General features: G+C 40.6%; 1 protein-coding gene across 12 annotated transcripts in view; it reads left to right on the top strand.

Moving 5' to 3' along the window:
- RAPGEF2 (Rap guanine nucleotide exchange factor 2) overlaps positions 1-26,124 on the top strand; it is a 141,707-nt gene that overhangs the window by 59,327 nt on the left and 56,256 nt on the right. Inside the window, exon 1 of one of the 12 annotated variants that reach the window (XM_029076566.2) lies at positions 5,709-5,779. The exons of 9 other annotated variants lie outside the window; for them this stretch is intronic. In XM_029076566.2, the coding sequence (XP_028932399.1) occupies positions 5,726-5,779 (54 nt within the window). In that variant the 5' untranslated portion in view covers positions 5,709-5,725. Of the gene's footprint in view, positions 1-5,708; positions 5,780-20,774; positions 20,968-26,124 lie in introns of those variants that run through there. 2 more of the 12 variants (XM_029076568.1, XM_039913813.1) reach the window with 2 other exon arrangements.

The following is a 26,124-nucleotide window of genomic DNA, read 5'->3' as shown; positions in this document are numbered from 1 at the left end:
CTCTTAGAGAACAGTTTACCCCCTAGGTATATGCATGAGCTGTGGGGGCGTTTTTTAATGATATTTAAGTGCTTGGCAAGTGTGGGGCACTAAAAGCAGGGGTAGATTAATCAGTCAAAGGATTGTATTAAATAAGCTCTTACTATGTGCAGAGGTCTCTACTAAATACTTGGGAGAATACAATGCAACAGAATTAGTGGACACAATCCCTGCTTACAGCTTGAAGCAGCATGGCTTAGTGGAAAGACGCCCAGCATGGCTTGAGAGTCAGAGGTTGTGGGTTCTAATCCTGGCTCCGCCACTTGTCAGCTCTGTGACTTTAGGGAAGTCACTTAACTTCTCTGTGCCTCAGTTGCCTCATCTGTAAAATGGGGATCAAGACTGTGATTACCTTGTATCTACCCCAGTTCATAGAACAGTGCTTGGCACATAGTAAGTGCTTAACAAATACCATCATTATTATTACAGTTGGATCCATGTCCCATATGGGCCTCACAAGTCTTAATCCCCATTTTACAGATGAGTTAACCGAGGCAAAGGGAAGTTAAGTGAATTGCCCATAGTCACACAGCAGGTAAGCAGCGGAGCCAGGATTAGAACCCCAATCCTTCTGACTCCCAGACCCATGTTCTTTCTTCTAGGTCATGCTGCTCCTTTCCAGGTTGCCACTGCTTTGGAATTCAAATGTTTCTTTGTGAACTAGGAATAATCTCAGAGAAACAGTGTTGTTCAAAGGGGGAATTTGAACATGGCATTCCTATCAAGAATGGGGAGGGGGGAGGCGCAAAGTCTAAGTTTGGAGACATTGGGTTTTGTGCCTGAGCTGAAGAAGACTTGTATTTCTGCATAGAATGAAGAATAAGGGTTAGACTTTTAAATGACTTACAATTACTAGTAAAATTCCTGGAAGTGCTCAATAGGGCACACCCAGCTATTTCTGGTCATGAGTTCAGTTAACTTGTGTTTTAGGGCTTAGGGGTATGGAGTTGAGTGGGGGTCATGTTGTTGAAAATTAGACATAATGGCTATTTTTGGATTTTCTGAATCTGGTTGATGCCAGAATTTCTCGAAATCTCGAAATTTTGCAAATCTGAATTTACATCCCCTTTTAAAATAGAGCAGAATTGGTCTTATCTTTGGCAAGACTTGGAAATATTTTTTACCACTGGAGAAGAGGGCCAGAATGTGTTTCAGATCTGTAATTACTCCAGTGTTATGAACATATGGATACTTAAAAAGAAAAATCAATTGTAGGTCATGCCCACAGCACAAACCACTGTGTAGTGTGTTCAGTTCTTGCAATTTTGTGGCATTTATTTAAGGTACTTCATAAGAATTAGATAGCTAGAAAAACATTTGGTAGACCAATTGGGAACAGTAGATGAGTAGATAGAAGTGTGTCATTTTTTGCATTTAATTCAAATTAAACAGAAATCCCCCAAAACAGTCATTTAAATTAGAAATGAAAAGGATTCATTGATCAAATTGTTTTTCCTACCGGAGAGCAATTTTTTTTCTTTTACAGAGGTAGGTATATGAAGAGTTTTGCCGTAATTAAGAAAATCCGATTGGTTAGATCCATGTGAAGTAGGTTCACTTCTGCATTATTGCACTTCCCCAAGATTGACAGCAGGAATGTTCAGGTAGCTGAGCGTGATTGGTACTTCACTAACCCCTGGAAAAGGCAAGGACTGGCTTGCATATAAAGAACCGTTAATGGATACAGATACTGCAAGAGACTTTCAGCAAATCAGAGCTATGGAAGGGATATAAACTGATCATTTAGTTGGACCCTCTGCCTAGACAAATTATTAGTTCATCCAGGTCAGAAAACTTTCACCTAGTGCAAGAATTTTTAAAATGCCCTTTGTCTAGGTATTTGTATATGGCTGTGCATTTAAAGTCATGAAAATGTTTCTGTGGCTGTTTCGTGATGGAGGGAGACCAAATCGGTGAGTGATTAAAAATGATCTTCAGTTGGACATCAGTGACATTGCGTGTCAGGCACAGCTGATTCTGGACCTCAAGCTGAAATCTATTCTGTGGAGCCAGCACTAGGACTTAAAACTTAATGGGCCCTCCAGAGTTGGTACTTTAAGCTCCTGTAGATGACGACTGTAAGCTCCTTGTGGGCAGGGCTCACGCCACTTGTCCGCTGTGTGACTTTGAGCAAGTCTCTGTGCCTCAGGTCCCTCATCTCTAAAATGGGGATGAAGACTGCAAGCCCCATGTGGGACAACTTGATTAGCTTATATAGTAAGCGCTTGACAAATGCCATCATTATTATTTTTATTACCACTCTAACGTATTGTACTTTCCCATGCACTTAGTTCAGTGCTGCGCATAAAGTAAGCCCTCAATAAATTCAACTGTAAGTCTGTCTATGGGCAGGGATCGTCTCTATCTGTTGCCGAATTGTACATTCCAAGCGCTTAGTACAGTGCCCTGCACATAGTAAGTGCTCAATAAATACTAATGAATGAATGAACTGATTGATTAGAATCAAGGGCAAGAGCCTGCCTACATTCATATCCAAATTCTTCTCCTAATTCTTATGAAAGTTTCCAGCTTTGTTCATTAGCAGTCACCCTATCAAAAGGGTGCTATTCTTCACCACCCTGTTACTAAGTCAATAAATGGAATTTATTGAGAGCTTACTGTGTGCACAGCACTGAAAAGTTCTTGAGAGTACAGTAGCTAGTAGAGGCAATCCTAGACCTCAAGTAGCTTACAGTATAATGGGGAGGGATGGACACTGAAGTAAATTACAGCTAAGGAAAGCACAGAGCGTAAGAATATGTACCTAACTGCTGCAGGGATGAAGGTGGGGTGAGTGATTATTGCAACTCTTTGCAGATACCGTGTCTCTGCTTCTGAATTCATTCTGTCTCCTCCTCGACTCCCCCTCATCCTTCTGCATCCAAGATAGAATGCAGATATAGCACCTGCACCTGTGCATTGAATGCGAATGCAATATGAATCGGTATGTGGATTGCAGATGCCACTAAAAATTAGATGATAAAAATCTCTGCTGGCATCTCTAGTTAGTCTTGAGAGGGTGTCTTTCAAAATTTGAGTAGACATAAAAACACCAGTTGAGCTGAGTTTTCCCACGATTCACTGCCTTTGAGAGACCATTTGGTCTGAGTGTTTCCCAGACTGCACAACATTTCTACCTTGGAAGTATTAAGGCCTAACAGCAAGGATGAAATGCCCTGCATAGCTCTGTAATACTGAGCAGTGCTTTCCATCCCTTCCTTCTCTTGTTTGAAGGCACACCAAAACCACGTGCAGTGGTCTGCCTTGGTTGACAGTGATTTAAGTCTTGTTCTGTGTCTGTGCAAGAACACACATCCCCACATTTGTGCAGTAAAATAAAGTTTACTGGCACTGAGGGTGCAATTGTGAGATCTCCAGGTTTCCTAGTTGGATATCCCTAAGGTAGAACTTCCAAATTTTCTGATGATCCAAGAATTCCATGTGGGAAAATGATGAAATGTAGTATGAAAGTGAGCAAAAAGAAAAGAAATAGAGCTTTGCTGCACTAGATTCAGCTCTGTTATCTTGAATTCTACACCAGTCAAACAACGGAAGTGTTCCCTGGTCAGTCTAGAGGATCGGAATTGAATTTGAAGTCTAAAATATTTTCGGTAGACAGTTAAAGAATAGTGATTAGGTGTGGAAATATACTGTGAGCACATGCCTTTATTCTATATTAGACTCTTTATACAGGCTCCTGTATGATCTTCCACCACTTTGATTTATTCCCTTGAGTGTCCATTTTTCTGTGGCCATGAGTATATTTCCTTGTTTCCCAGTTGTTTTGAAGAGGCTTAATTAAATGTTTGTAAAGCATCTTTTGATCTATGGATAAGAGGTGCTAAATGTCAGCATTACTGAGAAGATTAGACCATTTTTCTCAATTTCATAGGAATTTTTAAAATCTTACCCTTTAAGCAGAGAAATAACATTGTAGGAGAGATTATTCAAACTGCTTGTAAACCACTTTAAAATGTTCTTAAATATTTAAAATGAGCTCACATTTCTTGGATGGGTTTCATTGACAAATCATAAGTCTTTTTGTGTCTGTGTGTGGTGTACATTAAGCGGTTACTGTGTGACAGGGACTGTATTAAGTGCTGGGGTAGATATAGCCGGCTCATCAGGTTGGACACATCCATGTCCCAAATGAGGCTCACAGTCTTAATCCCCATTTTACAGATGAGTTAATTTAGGCACAGAGAAGTTAAATGTTAAAGTCACACAGCAGTCAAGTGTCAGAGCTGGGATTAGAAGCCAAGTCCTTCTGACTCCCAGACCCGTGCTCTCTCCACTAGACCACTCTGCTTCTCAAGTCCTTAGGTTTTTCATACTTTGGAGCTAGAAAACAGTTTAAACATTTTCCTAAAATGGTGATATATCCAATTTACCTGAATTCAGAGTGGAGTCTAATGACTTAATATACATTGTAGGTAATACTGTGTGACTATTTGAAAAAATTGTATTTGCATTTTTTATTGTTTAAAAAAATCCTTCTTGCAAATTGTAAATTTCTTGTGGGCGGGGATCACATCTACCAACTCTTGTTGTAGAGTATTTTCCCAAGTGCTTGTTAGTGTTCTGCACACAGTAAGCACTCAATAAATACCATGAACTGATTGATTGTACCTTGGCAAGGTGACAGGGTTATATTGCAAACCCACTATGCTGTGAATGGAAAGGGGGATCCAGTGCTTTTTCAGAAAAGAAACAAGTGAAAATTACAGAAAATTTTGTGATTTTGACATTCAATTAGAAGTTAGGCACATCTGATTGAAATTCATGGTTACCCTTGAATTTCCATGGTACAGCCCTTCCCTATGCACACTTGCCTGGTTTGAAGAGCCATTGATAGTGGGTGACGATGCAGGTTTTATTTTATTTTTTTTTAATCTGCATGCTCTCATGAAGAAAGGGGGAGAGGGGAAAGGAATTGCAAGCCCCTACATTTAGAGCAGTTTGTAACATATATTCCAATAGATCTTAATGGGTGAGTGTGAAAATTGAGATTCTTATGTCACTATTCCCCATTTGGGTATATTTTTGGAGTATTAAATGCCTGTTCAAAACCAATGAAAGCTTGTCAAATGTTCAGTTTCTAGACCCTTGGTATTTACTGTGATGCAACGACATTTGGGGAATGGGGAGGAGGGGATGGGGGAGGTGGTGTCAGAGCCATTCCTTTATCTTTACCTTGGTGAAAAAAATCATATTTTAGTTCAAAGCTAACTGAAGTAAGTCCTTGCTCCTTATTCCCACCCTGTCTTCATTGATAGTGTTTGGAGCCAGCAATCAGTGGATCCCCTCCCTCTGGGACTTGCTTACCCTGCAGAAGCTGATATAATACAGGCAAGAACTTGTTACTTTATCTGAATTGTCCGTCTCTCTACCTTAATGAGTGAAATGGTTAAATAGAGGAGGGGGTGAGCCTCAAGGAATGGGTCTACGGTTTGAGTCGTCTGTTTCGATGTGTAGAGGGAGAGGGAGGGTGTGTGAGAGAGAGAGAGGGGGAGAGAGAGAGAGAGAGAGAAACCCACTTACATCACTAGAACTGCATTGAGTGTGAGCCTGTGCAGGTTAAGAGAACAGACTACCGTGTCTTGCTTTCTGCAGGAAGCAACAATGCCGTTTGTTTCTTAAAAGGAATTTTTTATTTAGGAAAGGAAGCATTCTCTCTCCCCAGGAAATGGCTTTCCTTGTGCGTTGCTATGCCAACTGCCTGCAGCCATGGTCCTCTAAAGTAAGCACAATAATGTAATTATATTGGCGTATTGCGTTCAGACTCATGATTCTCTAGGTTTTCGGTGTGCATGTGTTGTGTTTCTGTTAGTGACTCTCTTGGTAGTAGACATGCTTGCATTGGGTATGGGGGACAGACATCATTAAATTAAATGTCCATCAGTGTCATGCTGCTAAGATTAATTGTGCAAACTTGGTTAGTTGAGTGGAACAGAGATCACTGGTCACCACTCTGTCAGCATCATTAGCAGCCAGGGAGGAGGTCCCTATTCACATGCTCAAGCCTGAATTTTTGTCCCCTTTTTTTCCTCTCCCTCTTTTTTTTTTCTCCCTTGGTTGGAGGGGTCTTCTGTGTATGTGATTGCAAGTGAAACAAGAGTATTAACTATGCTTGACTGAATGCTAGAGGCTGGTTTCTATACCCTGACTAATATAATACTGTATTAAGCCTTTTTGAGGGGAGTCTGTGTGCAGTCAGCCATTTTAGCTTTTTTTCCTCCTTTTCTTTTTTCCTCTTCTTCAGTCTCGGAAATGGTCTTGTTCTCGTGGAAGAATGTTAGCTGTGTAATGTTTCATCGGTCTTGTTACAATCTGAGAAGCTTAGAGTTTCAGTGTTATAAAAATGGAGATGAATGCCGTTGCTGGATTGCTTTTCTGTACTACAAGTGTGAGTGGGGTTTTGATCTTACCCGTAGTGACACTTTAAACTGCAGATTGGGTGTTCCTCCCTCACCCCCCACCTTTTTTAAAATTTAATGCCGAAGAGGGTGACTTGCCATCCGTGAGAGATTGATACATGATGTGTAAATTCAGTTCAGCCTATGTTTCTTCATTATGAAACCACTGGCAATTCCAGCTAACCATGGAGTTATGGGCCAGCAAGAGAAACATTCAGTGAGTATTGCAAATGCTGCTTATGCTACTGATAGCACATCCTAGTTTACTGCTCTTAAATTGAAGTTATTGCTTTTACCCTTCAAGGGGAATCGTTGTGGAAGGGCTTGATTGTGTTCTGGGGAAAGGGGAAGCTGTATCTGCCTTAATAGTCCAGGGGTTTTTTGATTTGTTGTTGTTTTTTTTAATTGAATGCAGTTTTCATTTGGATTTTATTAATAGCAAATATGCTATTTTGTTTTCCAAGCCTAGGTCACTGAAAAACGTAGGACAATTAGTTAATTGTTCAATCAAGAATTAATGACAGAGCATCAAATTCAGTTTTAACTTAATGATCTACATAGTTCCAAAATGTCTTCACTGTCAGAAAATTAATGAGTGACATATCACCAGGAGTGTTGTGGAGAATGGGCTTATGTAGTGAAGTACAAATGTTGAAGGCAGGAGTGGGGAAGGTGCTTTAACCAGGAATGTAAAATTGAAAATATCAGTAGAACGGAAGAGGCGCTAACAGTTGGTGAAAATGCAGAATGATTTCAAGTATAGGTGCTTTATAATTGATCCCATGAGTCAGCTCCACCTTTGACATGTTGAAATCCCTCAGGCAAGCTACTGGTAGTTGTTTTTGTGAGAAGTGCATTCATAAGCCGAGCACCAAATCTGGGCCTCAGGTGTCAAAAATGTGAGTTTATGGTGTTACTTTTTATAAAATCATGTTAGAAGTTGTAAATGCACCTTTGTTTTAATGTTATGCCACAAAATTAGAAGTTGGTGTGTAAAACTAAAGTGTAGAGCAATAATTAAGTTGGTGTGGCTACATTTACTGCATCTGAGCTGTAGTGTGCATGTTTAGAGAAAGGCAGTATTGTATGGCGAGTACAGAAGGCAACGTTATCCTGTTATATTGGCTGACTGTTAAGGCTTGGAGAATCTGGGCAAAGTGAAATGGATTTGGAATTTATCGATAGTATGTGGCAGGCCTGCGTTCAGTTCGGCCATGATGCACATTTGCACTCCGCATCCTGGCTAGAACGTTGTTAGGGAACCGGGAGACGTGAATCCAACAACACAAATCCATTTGGATAGAGCGCGCCAGTGTCTGATGGAACAACTTCCGTGCAAGCGAGCAGCATCGGAATGGGTGAGTGCTATAGTGTGAGTCTTCCCGAATGGGGGATTTTCCAGACTCTAATTCCCAAGTTAAAGATCTGGGGACCTTAGGTGTAGTCCATTCTTTAGCCTCAATTATAATTTGATGGTAGGGAGAGTGTTACTGAAGAGAGACAAATTGATGTGTACGAAGTGGCGGCAAAGAGTTTGAAACTAATGAAAAGGCCTCAGAGGTGGGCTGACCTTGCACTAGGGGGCTTCTCTAGGGCTGATGAGAGTACTGGGTGAAAACCTCAGAGAGAATTGTAAAACTTTTAGCCATTGGTAGCTCCCTCATGCTTCAGTCTGCTTTCCCGACTCATTTTCCTTTTAAAAAATGAAAAAAATTATCAACTTCCATTATATCTGGAATTATATAAGGAGATGTGGTTTGTGAGCCATTAAGGTAGAAATCAAGAATTTTACTATGAAGTACTTTGCAGGATTATCCTGAAGTGTCTCTGCCCGGCCAAGCAGGTAGTTAACGTGTCTGCTAATTCTGTTGCAGCATACTTTCTCAAGCGCTTAGTATAGTCCTTTGCACACAGGGACTCAAGAAGTATGGTTGATTGATCTAGCTCGCTAAATGTCCTGTCTTATGCTGTCGAGTCATCTCCGAGCCATAGCGAAACCATGGACACATCTCTCCCGGAATGCCCCATTTCCATCTGCAATCGTTCCGGTAGTGTATTCATAGAGATTTCTTGGTAAAAATACAGAAGTGGTTTACCACTGCCTCCTTCCACGCAGTAAACATGACTCTCTGCCCTCTACACTGTCCCGTACCACTGCTGCCCAGCGCAGAGGAGTTTTGACTTGTAGCAGATTGCCTTCCACTTGTTAACCACTGCCCAAGCTAGGAATGGAACAGATATGCCCCTGCTTGACTTGAATTGAGACTGGTATCTCCAGGTGAGGCCTTGAGTGGGGGTCCCTAAGTGTAGTAACCTTGAAGTAGTCCATGTGCTTTAGTAAGCCTCCTTTAAAAAATACATTTTAAGTAGTGATATAGGGGACAAAATAGAAAATGGCATAAAACGATTAGCCCAAATGGCCTTTGGCATAAGGCTTTGCACCTGCAAAGGTCTATCAAGAATCTGCTATATAGACTCAGCAGGCCTCTCCCCTTTATTTCCATATCTCCCTTACAGCTCTGCAATACCAGCTGGCCTAAACAGGGCTAGCAATGACAGGGAGGGGCTTGTATCATTCTAGGGGTGCACATTTGGGGCTGGTAACCCCTAACTTCAACTGCCTAGGGCTCCCTAGTGCATGAAATTGTCTTTTACTGTTAGTTTGAAGCTACTTGGGGCACTTGCCTGGGGTTTGCCAAGTGCCACTTGAGTGTTCAATTTTGCAGTTGGTTGTGTGCGGGTCTTGTGACTTCTCTAGTAGCATCTGATGTTTGACTTCTCTTTAATTAGAGGAAGAATTCCCTTGAGAATTTTGCCTTCCAGAGCTAGAAAATGAGAAATGTTCATTGATAAAAAAGAGCTATGGAGAGCGAGAAGACTTTTAGGAATATTCTAAATACATGGAGAAAATAGCCTCTAGTTTTGCTCTTTAGAATCCTTTTCAACCTTTTAGAATGAAAGATACAGATTCAGCAGTTTCATCCTGTCGCTCTGTATTGACCTAATAAGTCATTTCGGTATTCTAGTCTCCCAAGCACTTAGTACAGTATTCTGCACACAGTATATGTGCAATAAAATCCATTGATTAATTTTAAAGCTGTTGGTTTCAGAGGGATATGTGGTCCAATGACCCGGTTTCAAGGTCAGTAACTGAATATCAATGAGTTATCTTTATCTCCATCGGGTCAGATTGATTTGGGGGTGTTACATTTGAGAGACGAGGGAAAAGCACCCCCCTCAGATCTTAATTTGCAGCATATAACCTTTTCCACTTTTACACTATATGGGCAACTTGGACTAGTTTGATCACTCTGCTTTATTTCAGAGGAGGTAGGCAATTGAGCTAGAAATGGAATGAATCCTCTATGTTCTGTGTGCTTCTTGTTGGGGGTCAGGGTAAAGGTACCATCATCAGTGGTATTTATTGAGTACTTATCGTGCCCAGAGCACCGTACTAGACACTTGAGAGTAGAATACAATAGAGTTGGTAGTAGTTTCCAGGTATTTAATCAGTCGTACTTATTGAGCACTTAACTGTGTTCAACAGTAAGGTAAATTAACATGTCCCATATACAAATGATATATTTTATAGTTGAATTTTAATACAATGATGGGCTACATTTCTATCTAGTGGTAAGTTTTCCCAGTTGTACATAAAGTATATTGGTGTCACTTCATTCTTTTAGTTTACTCTAGTACTGCTAATCTGTTGATCTGGTGAATAGGAGTAATAAATATCATTGATGATGATGAGTATGTTTTAATAAATGGAATTTTGGCATCTTTTTTTAAAAAGGTAACAATCCCTAATAATGCCTTATTTCAACCCGTACTATAAATCCACCGTATTAGATAATACATAATTTTTGAAGAGAGTTCAGCAAAGCATCCGATTAGGTGACGGTTATTAAACATCTTTTTGCCAAAATGCTAGTTGGTTGACTTGAAACTAATGCAGTATTAGCTTGGTGAATGAAGTTGCATGAGAGTTGGCAGAGCATTTTACTGATCTCTCTCTTTCTAAGAAGACAACATTGCTGTAGTAGCCCCAGATAAGTGAGAGAGGTCCTCGTATAGCTGGAATCCCAGTGCTCTGTGCTGAGCAGGGCAACTCCAAATGGCCCGGCAAAGATGGATGAGGAGCCTTAGTTAATTAATGATGGTATTTGTTAAGCACTTAGTATGTGCCAGGCACTGTACCAAGCACTGGGGTGGAAACAAGAAAATCGGGTTGAACACAGTTCCTGTCCCACACGGGGCTCACAGTCTCAATCCCCATTTTACAAGTGAGATAATTGAGGCCCAGAGAAGTGAAGTAACTGTCCCAGGGTCACACAACAGACTAGTGGCAGAGACAGGATTAGAACCCATGACCTTCTGACTCCCATGCCCGTACTCTCTCCACTACGCCTTGCTGCTTTGTCCCTGTTCCCTAATTTAAAGCAAAAATAGTGTCTTTTTTTCTTTGTAACCTACAGGGAGTAGCAGGAAAGGAAACATTTTCATAAAATGTTGCATTGATGTATTTAGGGTTAGAGAGACCATGAATGAACTGCTTTGCCTCTCCTATTTGAGCCTTGTAACAGGACCAGGATAATTGCTAACCTAATTTCAATCAATAGCTCACAATAGCAATTCATCCTTAATGACTGGAAATAGCAAATAGGTTGTATTTAGTCTCTACCGAGGAAAATTAATGTATTTGTAACTTAAATGGAACATTTCCTCCTATCTTATCCTCTTTCTTTCAAGTCTCCCCTAGTTTGGCCTGACTATGATCATTCATTTAAGGGAGAGATAGCTGAAGTTTTGGAACCTTGTAATTTAACTGCCATGTTGTGTCCTTTTTGCTGTCCAATTTTTATTTGCATAAAAAGAAGCTAGCAGAAGACAGACCTATTTTATCAAGACAACATCTCTAACAAAAGATTTCCTCTGTGCATGCCACAAATGTGAGTATTCCCAAGAAGGTGCATGCTCCACCGTTTTGATCAAGGTCAAGGTCATCTTGCCTGTCTTGTTCTTTGGATTCAGTCCAAGAAATTAGCATCATAGCTTCTGACCCCGGCAGAAAATGAAAATCTATATTTTCCCAGGGCATACTATCGTATCTGCATTCATGAGGTTCAGACAAACCTCTCAGTTACTGGGCTCAATAACTAAAATCCTTGCCTTGTTAAAAGAAAATATAAATCAGCTACTAGTTAAAATTCTTACCATCAGAAAGCCTCCTTTTATATCATTAAATGTGTTTGTTAAAACTGTGTGTGAAGAACTGTACTAGGTACTGTACTAAATCAATCACGGGTATTTATTGAGTGCTTAATGTATGCAGAGCACGTTACTAAGCATTTGAGAATGTGCCCTATAGAAAAGTTGGTAGCCATGTTTCCTGTGCATGAGGAGAGAACTGTACTCAATGATGGGAAGAAATACAGATTTTCATTCAGACTTATTCCCTGGTCAAGGAGAGTTCAGAATCCAAAAGAGTAGTGGGAGTTGGATTAACAGAAGATCCTGGGAAAAGGCAAACAAAGTGAATTAGAGCACTATGGCAGATAAGATGACTGATAAGTTCTGTTATATCAGCACAGTTGTACCAATACTTTACTGTGCTATATCTCTTTCCTTGTCCCTTTCCTCTGAAAACTGTAAGCTCCTTGTAGGGAGGAGTGACATGTACCTGCTTTATTGTATTTTGATTTTCCAATACCCCTAATTGCTGCACCCAGGAAATACCATCCTCTGGTGTCTAACCATCAGGGAGGAGAGCTAAGTACACTTTCATCCGGTCCTCTTTTTCTCCTGATTCCAGTGCTGTGTTGGTTCCTTCCTCCAATCTCTTCCATGATATCTTCCTTCCATTCTTCAAGGATAATTTGACCCAAATAAACCACTAGCCCCTGAAGAACCACTTGTATAATTGTTTTTGGACACATTAAAGAATGGCAAAGAGTTTTGGATTATATTTTTTTTTAGTAGTACTGGTTAAGTGCTGCCTATGTGCAAGGAGCTGTAGATGTTGATGGTATTCGTCAATCACCTTATGTTCCAGGGACAGTACTAAGTTCTGGGGTAGGCACAAGCTAATCAGGATGGACACAGTCCACATCACATATGGGCTCACAGTCTTAATCCCCTTTTTATAGATGAGGTACCCGAGGCAGAGAGACTTTAAGTCACCTGCCCAAGATCACTCAGCAGACAAGTGATGGAGCCACAGGTTTGAAGAGTGGAACCATCTGTTTCTCCCGTACTTCTGCTCCTTAATAATAATCATGGCATTTAAGTGCTTACTATGTGCCAAGCCCTGTACTAAGTGCTGGGGCAGATACAAAATAATCATGTTTAAACCAGCCCCTCTCCCACATGGGTCTCACAGGTAGGAAGAACAGGTTTTGAGACCCCATTTTACACATGAGGAAGCCGAGGCCCAGAGAAGTTAGGCGACTCGCCCAAAGGTCACAGAGGAGACGAGAGGCCGAGCCAGCATTAGGTCTCTCTCCATTAGGCCATACTGTGCCTAAACTGACTCCCTGCTTGGACTGTGCCTGGGAGGGAGGGATGGTTTAGGAAGCGTATCTCCTGGCTTGTTTGGAGCTCTAAAAGATGCTTGCCCTGATCCCAGGAAGCTGTTTCATTCAACGAAGCATAGAAAATGCCTATGCGGAGCCCAGCTTTCTGGTTAGTGCCTGGTCAGTGACAGTGGGCAGTGTCAGTGCATAATTATTTTACAATTTCAGTCTTCCATTTTCTTCTAGGTAGTGACAGGTTACTAGGAGAGAGAAAAAAAGGCCATTTAAGACACAAAACAGAACAAAAAAAACCTGGTAACAAAACTGAGTTTAGGAAAGAATTTCAATGGGCCAAGCAAGGATAAACTAGATGTCCTTTACTGTGTAATGAGGCCGTTAGAGTGAATAGCATCCCTGGTAGTTGTGGACCTGTGTTTAAAATTCAAATGAGACTTTGCCCCGTGTGCTGACATGTTTGTATTCTGCTCTTGTGCTGCCTGTCATATTGTAAAAAGAACATCACATATTCATTTTAGTGGCTGTTTTAAAAATAGCTTAACCTTGGCCTGGCTCTGCATTGACTAGAGCAACATGGAGGGAGATTTTTAAAATTCAGGAAATGCATTACTATGCATAATCTGGCTAAATGTCCTCTTGGGAATGTTAATTGGTCCTTAATCTAAGACTAGTAAAAATGAATGCTTTGAACACTAAATCTATTTGACTGCATTGGGTGCAGCCCATCCCAAAATTTCTAAGTCATTTTAGGAAGAGAGCGCTCATTTTCAGGAAGAAGTTATCCTTTTACCTCTTATAGAGTAGAGTAAGTAGAGTATTCCTTTCTAGAATATCTCAGAGCTGCAAATGGTAATGAGAATACCTGAGCAGGATAGATTTTCATTTAAGTCATCTTGCGGCTAATTTTGCTAAAGGTGGCTGAACCTAACCTCTCACAACAAATGCTTATTAGTGTGATCATATGCAACCATAAACTTGTCATTGGAATAAATGTGATTGTAAAAAAACCCGTGAAGATTTTAATCTTATCATCCCAACTACCTTTTTGGGTGTAGTAATGATAAAATGAGTTCATATTTGTAATAAATGTTGCCTGATTATTTGTCTCGGTAATCATTTTATTTACGTCTGGAAAAGTATCAAGTTAAGTGGAAGTAATGTTGCTTTTAGAGGGTTTTTTTGAGTCTTATGAAGCTGAAAAGTTTCTAATGCCTTTAAGAGTGGCTCAGAATTCCCTGGCAATATGTATTTTGAGGTTGTTTCTCATAAGAAAAATTTGGGTTATTGAAATTCATCCTCCAGGTGTCAGTAGGTGAAAGTGTGAAGGACTTATTAATTTTTGTAAGATTAATAATCATTGTTACATTTCACACATTCCATTACTTTCGGGTGCAGTTGAGTTAATTTGAAAACAATAGCAAAAATGCTATAATGCGTATTACGTTGAAGCGAAGAAGCCCTCATCAGTCAATCAGGGGTATTTATTTAATGCATACTGTGGGCAGAGCACTGTTGAACACTTGGGAAAGTACAGTATAGAGTTGGTAGATATAGTGGGGGAAGATATATATTAAAATTACATGTAGGAGAATAAAAAGAATGTAAAGATATGAACCTAAGGGCAGTGGGGGTAGGTTAAGTATCAGAGTACTTAGTGGGTAAGGAGTTAAGTGTGTAGATGATGTGGAACAGAGCGGGAATAGGGTGGGGAGTTGAGAAGTTAGTTGGGGATAGCTTCCTGGAGGAGATATTATTTTAGTAGGGCTTTGAAAATGGGGAGAATGGTGGTCAATTCATAAAGGGGAACCTCTGATGGGTTGCCCATCTATCTCTGCATCAAACAGAAACTCTTTAACATTGGGTTTAAGGCAATCAGCTTCTCCCTGGCTACTTAACCTCACTGATCTCCTACTATAACCCAATCCTCACAATTTGCTCCTGTAATAATAATAATTTTGGTTTTTGTTAAGCGCTTACTATGTGCAGAGCACTGTTCTAAGCGCTGAGGGTAGATACAGGGTCATCAAGTTGTCCCAAGTGAGACTCAGTTAATCCCCATTTTACAGATGAGGTAACTGAGGCACAGAGAAGTGAAATGACTTGCCCACAGTCACACAGCTGACAAGTGGCAGAGCCGGGATTCAAACCCATGACCTCTGACTCCCAAGCCCGGGCTCTTTCCACTGAGCCATGCTGCTTCTCATGCCCTACTTGTACCTTAATCTTATCCATCTGGCTGATGACCCCAAACCCACCTCCAACCTTCAGCCTGGAATTCCCTCTCCCTTCATAGCCAACAAACTACCATTCTCTCAGTCTTCAAAGCCCTACTAAAACTGCATCTCCTCCAAGGAGCCTTCCTTGACTAACGCCTCATTTATCCACCCTATTCACCCTCCTGTCAATGTCGCCAAGGCTCTTACTACTTAAGCATTTTGATACCCCATCCGTAGCTCCTCAGCACTTATGTAGATATTCATTCATTCAATAGTATTTATTGAGCGCTTACTATGTGCAGAACACTGTACTGAGTGTTTGGAGTGTACAATTGGGCAACAGATGGAGACGATCCCTGCCCAATAATGGGCTCACAGTCTAAATAATCTGTTTACTCTCCCTTTTCCCATATCTGCCATTTATTGTAATGTTCAACTCCCCCCTTCTAAATTGTAAACCCTTTGTGGGCAGGGATTGTGGTCTACCAGTTCTATTGTGTTATATCTCCCATGCACTTATTGCAATAATTACACTTATTACATAAATGCTGGTTGATCGAAGGGAGTGCCAGGCAGGAGAGAGGGCAAGAGGTTGAAGGGAAGAGAGATGAGTAAGTAGGTTGTATTAGAAGAACAAAGTGTGTGGGCTGGGTTGTAGTGGGAGAGTAAGGAGAGAAAGGAGGGAAAGAGCTAATTTAGTACCTTAAAGACATGGTGATGATAAAGTCATGGAGATGAATGGTCAATGATAGGAAGCTTGGAGGAGTGGGGAGATATGCCCACAACATTTTTTTTAATAAGAATAATCTAGACAGGGTGACATATGGACTGAATGGGACAGAGGCAGAAAGATCACTGAAGAGGCCAATGCAGTAGTCCTGATGGACTATGACAAGTCCTGGGTAGCAAGTTGGATGGAGAAGGGTAGACTATAGAGTTGTGAAGATTAGAACCGACAGGATTTGGTGACTGACTGGCTCATACATTAAGGCTAGTGTAGTGTTTTAATTTGATCTTGATGCACACCATTTTTCCTCACATTCATCAACTATCATCTTGCTGTAAACATTCTTTGAGGGCATGTGCTACTGCAGCGGGAATGTTCCAAAACCTTGGCTGTCTAGTACGTGAACAGAATACAGTAAACAATTTGCAGTAAGTGTCAAAGAAGTCTGAAATTTGGCTATTGCGTTTGGAAATGTCTATGCCAAAAGGTTTTAGGAGTGATACTTTAATTTCCCCTTGGTGTTTTTGAGTGGAGTTAATGAAAGCTGCCTGATTGAGAAAAGACTACCTTGCATACTAATGTGCTGTGTCACATTACTTATTAATAGCTAATGCTACCCATTCTCTATGAGTGTGGACCTCACTGTACCTTAAATCTGAAGGAAATGAATATGAGGTTGAAACTAATCATCTTGCCCATGAGAATTTATCTTTTCCCATGAAGCTTGACTGGAAACCAAAGTGACAGGGAAGCTTGATATGTCCACTACTTGTGTTGATGTGAAAGGTTTCCTCCATTCAAGGCAGCTGAGCAACTTTTGGTATAATAATGAGGTACTTGTTAAGCACTTACTTTGTGCCAAGCACTGTTCTAAGCTCTGGGATAGATACAAGGTTATCAGGTAGTCCCCATGTGAGGCTCACAGTCTTAATCCCCATTTTACAGATTAGGTAACTGAGGCACAGAGAAGTTAAGTGACTTACCCAAAGTCACACAGCTGACAAGAGGCAGAGCTGGGATTCCTCTGACTCCCAAGCCCGTGATCTTTCTACTAAGACACACTGCTTCTCTAGGTTAAGGAACCATTTAGGAGATATTGATGGTTTGTGCATTATCAATTTTTTCAGAATTTGGGGGAAAGTTCCATCTGTTTTTGGTTATGCTTTTTGTTTTATGTGGTTACTCCACCAGAGTGCTTTGCTTCAGCACTTTCAAGTTTGCCAGATAAGTGGAAGAGCAGCATGGCCTAGAGGATAGATCGTGGGCTTGGGAGTCAGGAGGATCTGGGTTCTAATCCCGACTCTGCCATTTGTTTGCTGTGAACTTGGGCAAGTCATTTAACTTCTTTGTTCCTCAGTTACCTCATCTGAAAACTAGGGATTAAGATTCTGAGCTTATGTGGGGCATGGACTGTATACAACCTGATTAGCTTCTATCTGCCCCAAGGCTTGCTCCTCTCCAGGTCACACCTGGAGAATTTTTAGTACTCTATCAGTCTCGATTACGGGAGGGAGAGTCAAGCAAAGGCATATCCATTCCATTCTTAGCTTGGGCATTGGCTCGCAAGTGGAAGACAATCTGCTCCAAGTCAAAACTCCCCTGTGCTGGCCAGCAGCGACATGGGGAGAGAGTGGAGGTGGTGACTCAGGTTTTCTGTGCAAAGAGGCAATGATAAATCATTTCCATAGTTTTACCAAGGAAACTCTCTGGCTACACTACCAGCACAGTTGCAAATAGAGGTGGAGCGTTCTGGGAAAGATGTATCAATGGTGTCGCCATGGGTCGGAAACTACTCGACAGCATAAGGCAAGAACCCAGTGCTTAGTACAGTGCCGTAACAAATTACATTAAAAAAATTTGATTTTCATGTTTGTAGTAAGAGAGTAGTAGTGATGCTATTTATTAAGGATAAAAGCACAGAGTTAAAGGACATTGATTTTAATGTAGACCGTGGTCACAGGCAGCTCACCATCTAAAGCTGGAGCAGAGGAAGGAGGGAGAAAGGAGAGGACAGGCAAAAAGGTAAATTCAGCTAAAGTTACAACAACAAAAATAGAAGAATTGTCCTAGTAACACAGGGCTCTCAGGCTGGGTTCTTAATTTCCCATTTTATAGATGAGAAAACTGGGGCACTTAGAAGTTAAATGAGTTGCCCAAGGTCACACAGCAAGCACGTGATAGACCCAGGATTAGAACCCACATCCTCTGGCTCCCAGACCCATACTCTTTAGACTGTTTCAGGCTGGACCATTCTTGACCTAAACTATTTCATCACTTTTCATCACTGTAAAGGAAAGCAGGTACTCACCGTCCCCTCCTGAGAGAGAAGATCTTCTGGGTGATTATGAGTAGGAATGAAAGGGGCTATCCAGATTATCCTAGAGCCAAATTGGCAGGGGGGACTCCGAGCAGTAATGCTGCCTCTTTGGCTCCATTCCTGAAGGTCAAAGTGTTTTCCGTGGTGACAGTGGATGACCGTGACACCCATCCACTCATCCACTTCACTCACTCTTAGGATGCTCTTGTGATCTCAGCTGTAGCTCTGTGGATACATGTAGCCCTCTCTGGAATCACTACAGTCATATTCCCTCTAGAGTATAAACTCCTGGTGGACTGGCAATATGTTTGCTATGTTTGTTATATCATACTCTCCCAAGTGCTTAGTACAGTGCTCTGCACACAGTAAGTGCTCAATAAATACGATTGAATGAATGCTCTCCCAAGTGCTTCGTATTGTGTTCTGCACACAGCAAGTTCTCAATAAATACCATGGACTGATTGATTGGGGCTCTAGTCATGAAAGTAATCTTAACGACAGGATAGTGGGACCTTCCGATCTCTAGACTGGAAGTTCTAGACTATCAGCAGGGAATGTGTCCACAAACGATGTAGACCAAGCGTTTCATAATCAATCAGTTGTATTTACTGAGCGCTTACTGAGTGCAGAATGCTTGGGACAATAAAATATAACAGAGTTGGTGACACATTCCCTTCCCACAATGAGCTTAAGGTGCTCTTCACCTAAGCCTGCAATAAATTTCACTGATTGATTAGCAACAAGGACAACCTTAATTACGTGGTCTTTGAATTCTCTTTGGTAGAGTTGGGAAGTTCAGTTCTTTCCCTTCTCCTGATGCTTGCTTAGGCAGTGGAGACACTCTGAGACTAGCAAGCCTTGAGCCTGAATCTTTGAAAGCTAGATTTGTCCTCGTCTTCCCTGTCCCTACCACCTTAGCCTGTGGCGTGCACTCACAGAGTCGGCCTGTGGAGTTCTTGAAGTGGTGCCAGTATAAACCAGGGATTGATGGTGTCTTCTAATGGGACTGGGCCCACTAGTTTTCTTCTGGAAATGGTTAAGGGACTAAACAACTAGGAATGCCCCGGCACAAGACCAGTGATTTGCCAGAGCCCACGGTGACCATAAATCACTCTCTTTAGGTGACCCTATGTTTTTTGTTGTTGTGGCCCACGAGGTTAGTTTTCCAAAGGAAAAAGGAAGTTACAACAGACTCCAAATTTTGTGGGTCAGTCGATCCTAATGTGATGCTCCAAATGCTTTAGCTGGCTAATAATCATTAGTTTCCATATAAAAAAGTCATTAGCTATGGTTGGGAAAGGATTTCTTTTCTTGAGTTCTCAATGGTATTTACTGAGCACTTACTATGTGCAGAGCCCTGCACAAAGCACTTAAAAGAGTACAGTTGTACAGTAAAGTAGGAAGTAGGGTTCACAGATACTTCTGATAATTTTAGCAGAGATAATGATTAATAGCCTACGAAAGGGATAATAAAAGAGGAAAGTTTTTTATTTAAATAGCATCTCACTTTTTATATACATGGAAGAATATTAGAACATAGTGTATCAGCCTACTCATTGATCTCCTGACTTCCTATCTCTCCCTACTCCGGGCATTACTTCATTCAGCTGCCCAGATCATATTTCTACAAAAATGTTCAGCCCATGTTTCCCTGCTCCTCGAGAACCTCCAGTTGTTGCCCATCCCCCTCCACATCAAAAAGAAGGGCCTTACTGTCAGCGTTAAAGCACTCAATCAGCTCTACTCGCCCCAACCCCCATATATTACTTCGCTGATTTCCTACAATTCAGCCCGCGCACTTCATTCCTGTAATGCCAGCCTACTCTCTGAATCTCTGTCTCTTCTATCTTCCTGCTTACCCTTTTCCCACATCCTCTCTCTAGCCTAGAAACTTTTCCCCCTTCATATATGACCGACCACCAGTCTTCTTCACCTTCAGAGTCTTTCTAAATTCACATCTCTTCCAAGAGCTCTTCCTTAACTAAGCCTTCTTTTCCCCTGCTTCGTCTCCCTCTGCATCATCTATGCACTTGGATTTGTATCCTTTAAGCACTTGATACTCGCTCCACCATCAGGCTCACAGCACTTTTGTACATATCTGTAATTTTAATGGTTGTCTCTCCGTCTAGTATATAAGCTCCAAGTGGGCAAGGAATGTGTCCGTCAACTCTGTTGTGTTGTACTCTCCTAAGCGCTTAATAGAGTGTTCTACACATAGCAAGTGCTCAGTAGATGCCATTCATTGACCAATTTGGGATGTTCAATTTTGGGGAGGTTTCCTGATTATTTAAAAGTTGGTGTACCTGCCATTTTCTTTTGATCTATTTTCTCTCAATACGATTTTTTTTTCTTTGCAAGGTCATTTGCAGCTCAAATAATTTGTTAGCTCTGCTCTTTGATATTTGGAAAATATATTGCATAGCATAGAAATATAAATTTCACACTACATTATTTGCATTTTGAATGCATTTTACTTGTATTTTAATAGTTAAGCAAATTTGCACAAGTGGAGCTGCTTAGTAAGTCCTTGTAGTCTTTTATGTGTGCTTTTTTGTAAGGAGGTATTTTTAGAGCGTTTAGCTGAACAGCAATCTGACGTCTTTAGCGAAGACATCAGTTCATTATGTGGATACAAATTCTATGCTTTCAGCTTTTGTACACGAAGTCTTATTTTAAATGTGTTTCTCTTGCTTTTTCTAACGAAAGAGACCTCATCATGGTATGTATACTATTTTTTCCTAAGGCCACAATATTTAGTTAACCTTCATTGGAGGAAATAAACAAAACAGAAATACTGATTACCATAGTTTATGAAAATGTGTAATTTTATATCATTTAAATATGCAATCATTTATGTTCTGGTCTGTAATGTTTTCCATTACTTTCTGTGTTTTGTGAATTTAAAATTGTGCTAATGGGTCACAAATAAGTCTTTCTTTTGGGTGTAGGATTTGATAAGCTCTGTGGGCTGGGGTTAACTATTATTGTGCCATTATTAACAAAAAAGTGCATTGTTTTTTTAAATTATTCTCTGAATACAAGCTGTGTATGTACAGTTACAATGCATATCCATTTCTATTGTTAACAATGCTCTTTCACTTCAGTTCTTATAATGCGTATCTGTAATTCAAAGGAAAATAATGCTCTTTAAATTTGTCTTTTTATTCATATCAATATTTGGGGTTGGGGGGAGTTGTGCAGTTTATTAAAGGTTGAGTTTTGGGTTTTTCCAGATAAATGTCTTGGAAAAAGAATGCTAGCTGTTGATCCTCAGAGGAGTTTTACCAGAGCTCTGTAAATCCTAAGTATTGTACTTGTTTTTTCTAGTTTTATAATAATTCCTTTTCTGGTGAATGCTCTTGAAAAGATAAATTCATTAATCAGATAAAATTTTAAAAACTGAGATCAGTCGGAGCATTTTGCTACTGGATTTCTCTGGTCCAGTTGGAATTTGAAGATGAAATAATTTATGAAAGATTTTAGACAAAATACAGTGGTTTTTCTCAGCTTGCACCGCTTTATTTCAATAGCAATTGCAAATTCCAAATATTATCTTAAGTTTTCAAGAGAAAACAAGATTACATTAATATAGGCACATTTATGACTTTTTTCTGTAATTTATGTATCATCTCTAGTACTAGAAAACATTTTAGAAGAAGCCAAAGCATATAGATGAGGGGAACCTAGGCAGAGGACATTTTGAAAAGCAAGATTTATAGGAACATGAAACATGAATTAACCTATGCTCAGAATCTTTCCTCTTCTAATTCTTAATAATGAATTGTTTTTTCATTTTGTGCACTTATGTAAGATACTAAGGAACTGAGATACTTGCTCTTTAAGGATGCTGCTTTACGGGGGAATTTTCAATCAGTATCTGCATTCCCCCTAACACAAAACTTCGATCCCTCCTTAATGTGGTGGGTTTAATGACAGAAATAAGTATTCCCATCAGAGGTAGACCTCATGATCTTGAAAGTTAAGTTCCATTACTGATTTTGAGGGAAAATTGGGGATAAAAACTGGAGTTTAAAAATGGAAGACCTCAAACTAGTGGTGTCAGTGTGCCTTATTGAAGGCACATTTCCATTAGGAGGCCTTCCTCTTTTCCCACTTCCTTCTGTGCCTCCCCGATTTGCTTCTTTTCTTCTCCTCTCCCTTAGCTCCACAGCATTTATGTGCATATCCGTAATTTATTTATATTACTCTCTGTCTCCACCTCTAAACTGTGAGCTCATTGTAGGCAGGGAATGTCTGTCAACTCTGTTGTGTTGTACTCTCCCAAACGCTTAGTACAGTGCTCTGCAAACACTAAGTGTTCAATAAATACTATTGATTGATCGATTTTACCATTTGAGAGGTGATGCAAAAGCACCTTAATCTAATTCTGGGTGTTCAAGCCTATTTTCATTCAACCCACCCTACTGTGTAGCAATTCACACTCCTGTCTGCCATTTCCAGTCACTCTGATCCCTTAAGCACCATGGGAACCCAGCTCTGTCCTCAAGACCTACTTTGGATATGAATTGGAGTTTGAAAGGTGTCACTGCTTGTCCCTCAAAACAACCACTGGTTTGAACCATTGTTATTGTGATTTTGTGTTTGCTGCCTCTCAGGAATTTTTCACTGTCCTATATTTTCTCCCTCTCACCTCATTCTCTTAATTAAGTATGTGGTACCAACATGCCCTGTGTGGATCAGAAACAGTTACTTAGGGCTGGAAATGTCTTTGTCACCCTCTGATTATTAAACAGTCATTCAGTTGACAGTCTTTATTGAGTGCTTACTCTATGCAGAGCACTGTAATAATGCTTGGGAGAGTACAGTAGAGATAATGGATATGAACCCACTCCTCTTGGACCTTATAATATGGCAGGGAGAGAGCGAGACAGTAAAATAAGTCACAAGCGAGGGGAAACAGTAGAGTTTGAAGGTGACTACATAAGTGCTATTCTGAGAGCTGGAGGGCTGAAGTGGGGAAAATAAAAGGATTTCAGAGCTGTGGTCTTCTGCTTGCAAAGAGGAAGGGCGTTCCAGGAAGGAAGAAAGGTGTGCCCAAGAGGTAGAGGGCTAAAGAGCAAATAATATGGCAGAGGAGCAAAGCAAGTGAGCTGGTGGGTAGTGGAAGCAGGGGCAAGAATAAGCAAGTGAAAGAATTGATTGAGGGCCTTGAAGCCAATGATCAAGAGTTTCTACTTGGGGAGAGGAATGGAGCCGGTGGAGGTTTTTGAGAAATCGGGAGACCTTTGCTTTAGAAAAATGATCCAGGCCCCCAAAAAAGTATGGACTGCAAAAGGAGGGACTGGAGGCAGGGATGTCTGCGAGGAAGTTGATGCAGTGGTAAAATTAGGATATGCCAATGCTTGGACCAGCATATTGACTGTTTGGATGGAGAGTAAGAGTTTGTCACCTATGACCTACAACCTTTAAGCATTTGATATTCACCCCATCCTCCGCCCCATGGCACTTACATGCATATTCATAATTTACTGTAATGTCTACAGCCCCCTCTAGTCTGTAAGCTTCTTGTGGGCAGGGACTGTGTCTGCCAACTCTGTTATAGTGTACTCTCCCAAGTGCTTAATATGGTGCTCTGCATACACTAAGCACTCAATATCACTAATTGATATTTGTGAAGAAAGAAGTGGCAGAATTTGCTGATTGTGGAGGGAGGGAGAGGAAGAAAAAGAGACATATATATATATATATATATATATATAAATATATATATATATCAAGGATAATTCCCCTGTAGAGCAATGGTGGTGATACTGTCAGTGATGATAGGAAAGTTGGGGGCTTATCTATAATATAAGCTTGTTGTGGGCAGGGAAGGTGTCACCCAACTCTGTTGTATTTTCTCAAGCGCTTCTTACAGTGCTTTGCACACAGTGTGCTCAGTAAATTTATTGAGCACTCGTTTGCAGAGTACAGTGCTAAGCATCTGAGAGTGTACAGTAGATTTACTGTCTGTAAAGTAAGACACGCTGAGAAGCAGCATGGCGCAGTGGAAAGAGCCCGGGCTTTGGAGTCAGAGGTCATGGGTTCGAATCCTGACTATGCCACTTAGCTGTGTGACTGTGGGCAAGTCACTTCACTTCTCTGTGCCTCAGTTACCTCATCTGTAAAATGGGGATTAAGACTGTGAGCCCCACGTGGGACAACCTGATTCTCTTGTGTCTACCCCAGTGCTTAGAACAGTGCTCTGCACATAATAGGTGCTTAACAAATACCAACATTATTATTATTATTATTATTATTATTATTTAGACAGAACTGCCTCCAGGAAGTTTACAGTTTAGTGGACAATAGACCCTTAATTTCCCCCTTCCCTGATGCTATCATAATTTCTGAGTACAGAGAGAGATTTACAGATACATTTGACTATTAAGACAATCTACAGAATGAGAGGCAATATAGATAATTTAGGCACCTAGAATTGGTCTACCGTGTAAAAAGAAATGTTCAGTCGGGCTAAAGACTCAGAAGCATGGTGAATGTGTAGTTAGAAATGGAGCGCCCCAGCCAGCATGGGAAGAATATATGATTGTGAAGGGAAGCTTTTTTTCATTAAATTGTAAGTCTCACATGTCATTTTGAAACTTAATTTTCCGCCTGCCCTGCTTTAAGCACTTTCATGGAGGTGGGAAAAAATTACTCTTCTACCACCTACTACTAGTCAATGTCAAGGGAATTTGTTAACCCTATTAGCAAAATCCGGGAAACCAGGGAGAGAGTAGACTTCTGGAACAATAAAGCACAAAGTTGAATGGTATTGTTTTATGAGCCTGTTTATTCACATATATGCTAATGAAATGAATGCCAAATAGCCAGGCCTAATTCCCTTTTTAACTGGAATGTTATGGCCGCTTGGAACATTTGAAAAGGAGAATATGGTATCTATCAAATGTTAATTGCATTAAACTAGTTTAATGTGTAAATTTCTTGGTGTTTGGGGAAACTTTGGAAGCTTTTTAAAGTGAAAATGGCCTCACTTATAAACCTGATCTGAATACCAATTAACCTGAATTTGCTTTTTGAGGTGTGTTTGTTTAGTTGCTATTTTGCATTGAAGAACAGAATTAAAGGAGAGGGAATTTAAGAAATTACTCTCCTTTTAATGCACTCCCTACTTTTCATTATAGCAGGAAACTCATATCTGATCTCATAATCATAAAATATTAAGTGTCCACAGGCGAACAACCATATTAGAGACAGGTTATTTAAAGGCTTTGGGGAAAGTAGGTAAGTGTAAAAACAGATTTGCTTATTTTACTCTATCCTAGTTTTAGTTATGATATTGGTGTTGAGGGTTTTGAGAGGAGAGGGAAAGGAAAGAAAAATAAGGAGCAGTAGAGTTGGATGAAGTATGACTTGTGTCCTCAAAGTCTGGACCATATTTGGCCTATAGGCCCCAGACTCATAAATAAAATTATTGGGGCTTACCTCAGGCTAGGGGAGAGAGGGAAAAGAAACAAAACGCATAGGTAAGAAGTATGAACAATGTACTGAACTATCATTAAACTGTAGACTGGAGAAGCAGCATGGTCTAGTGGATAGAGCACGAGCCTGGAAGTCAGAAGGTCATGGGTTCTAATCCCAACTCCTCCACTTGTCTGCTCTGTGACCTTGAACAAGTCTCTTTACTTCTCTGGGCCTTAGTTACCTCATCTGTAAAATGGGGATTGAGACTGTGAGCCCCACGTGGGACAGACACTGCCCAACCCGATTTACTTGTCTCCATCCCAGCCCTTAGAACAGTGCCTGGCTCATAGGAAGCACTTAACAAATACCATAATTATTATTATTATTAGGACAATACATAGAGAAGCAGCGTGGCTCAGTGGAAAGAGCATGGGCTTTGGAGTCAGGGCTC

Source organism: Ornithorhynchus anatinus, chromosome 12 (genome assembly GCF_004115215.2).
Source record: "Ornithorhynchus anatinus isolate Pmale09 chromosome 12, mOrnAna1.pri.v4, whole genome shotgun sequence".
Taxonomy (NCBI): domain Eukaryota; kingdom Metazoa; phylum Chordata; class Mammalia; order Monotremata; family Ornithorhynchidae; genus Ornithorhynchus; species Ornithorhynchus anatinus.
The sequence above is the reverse complement of the archived record's forward strand: the minus strand, read 5'-3'. Positions and strand labels throughout refer to the sequence as shown.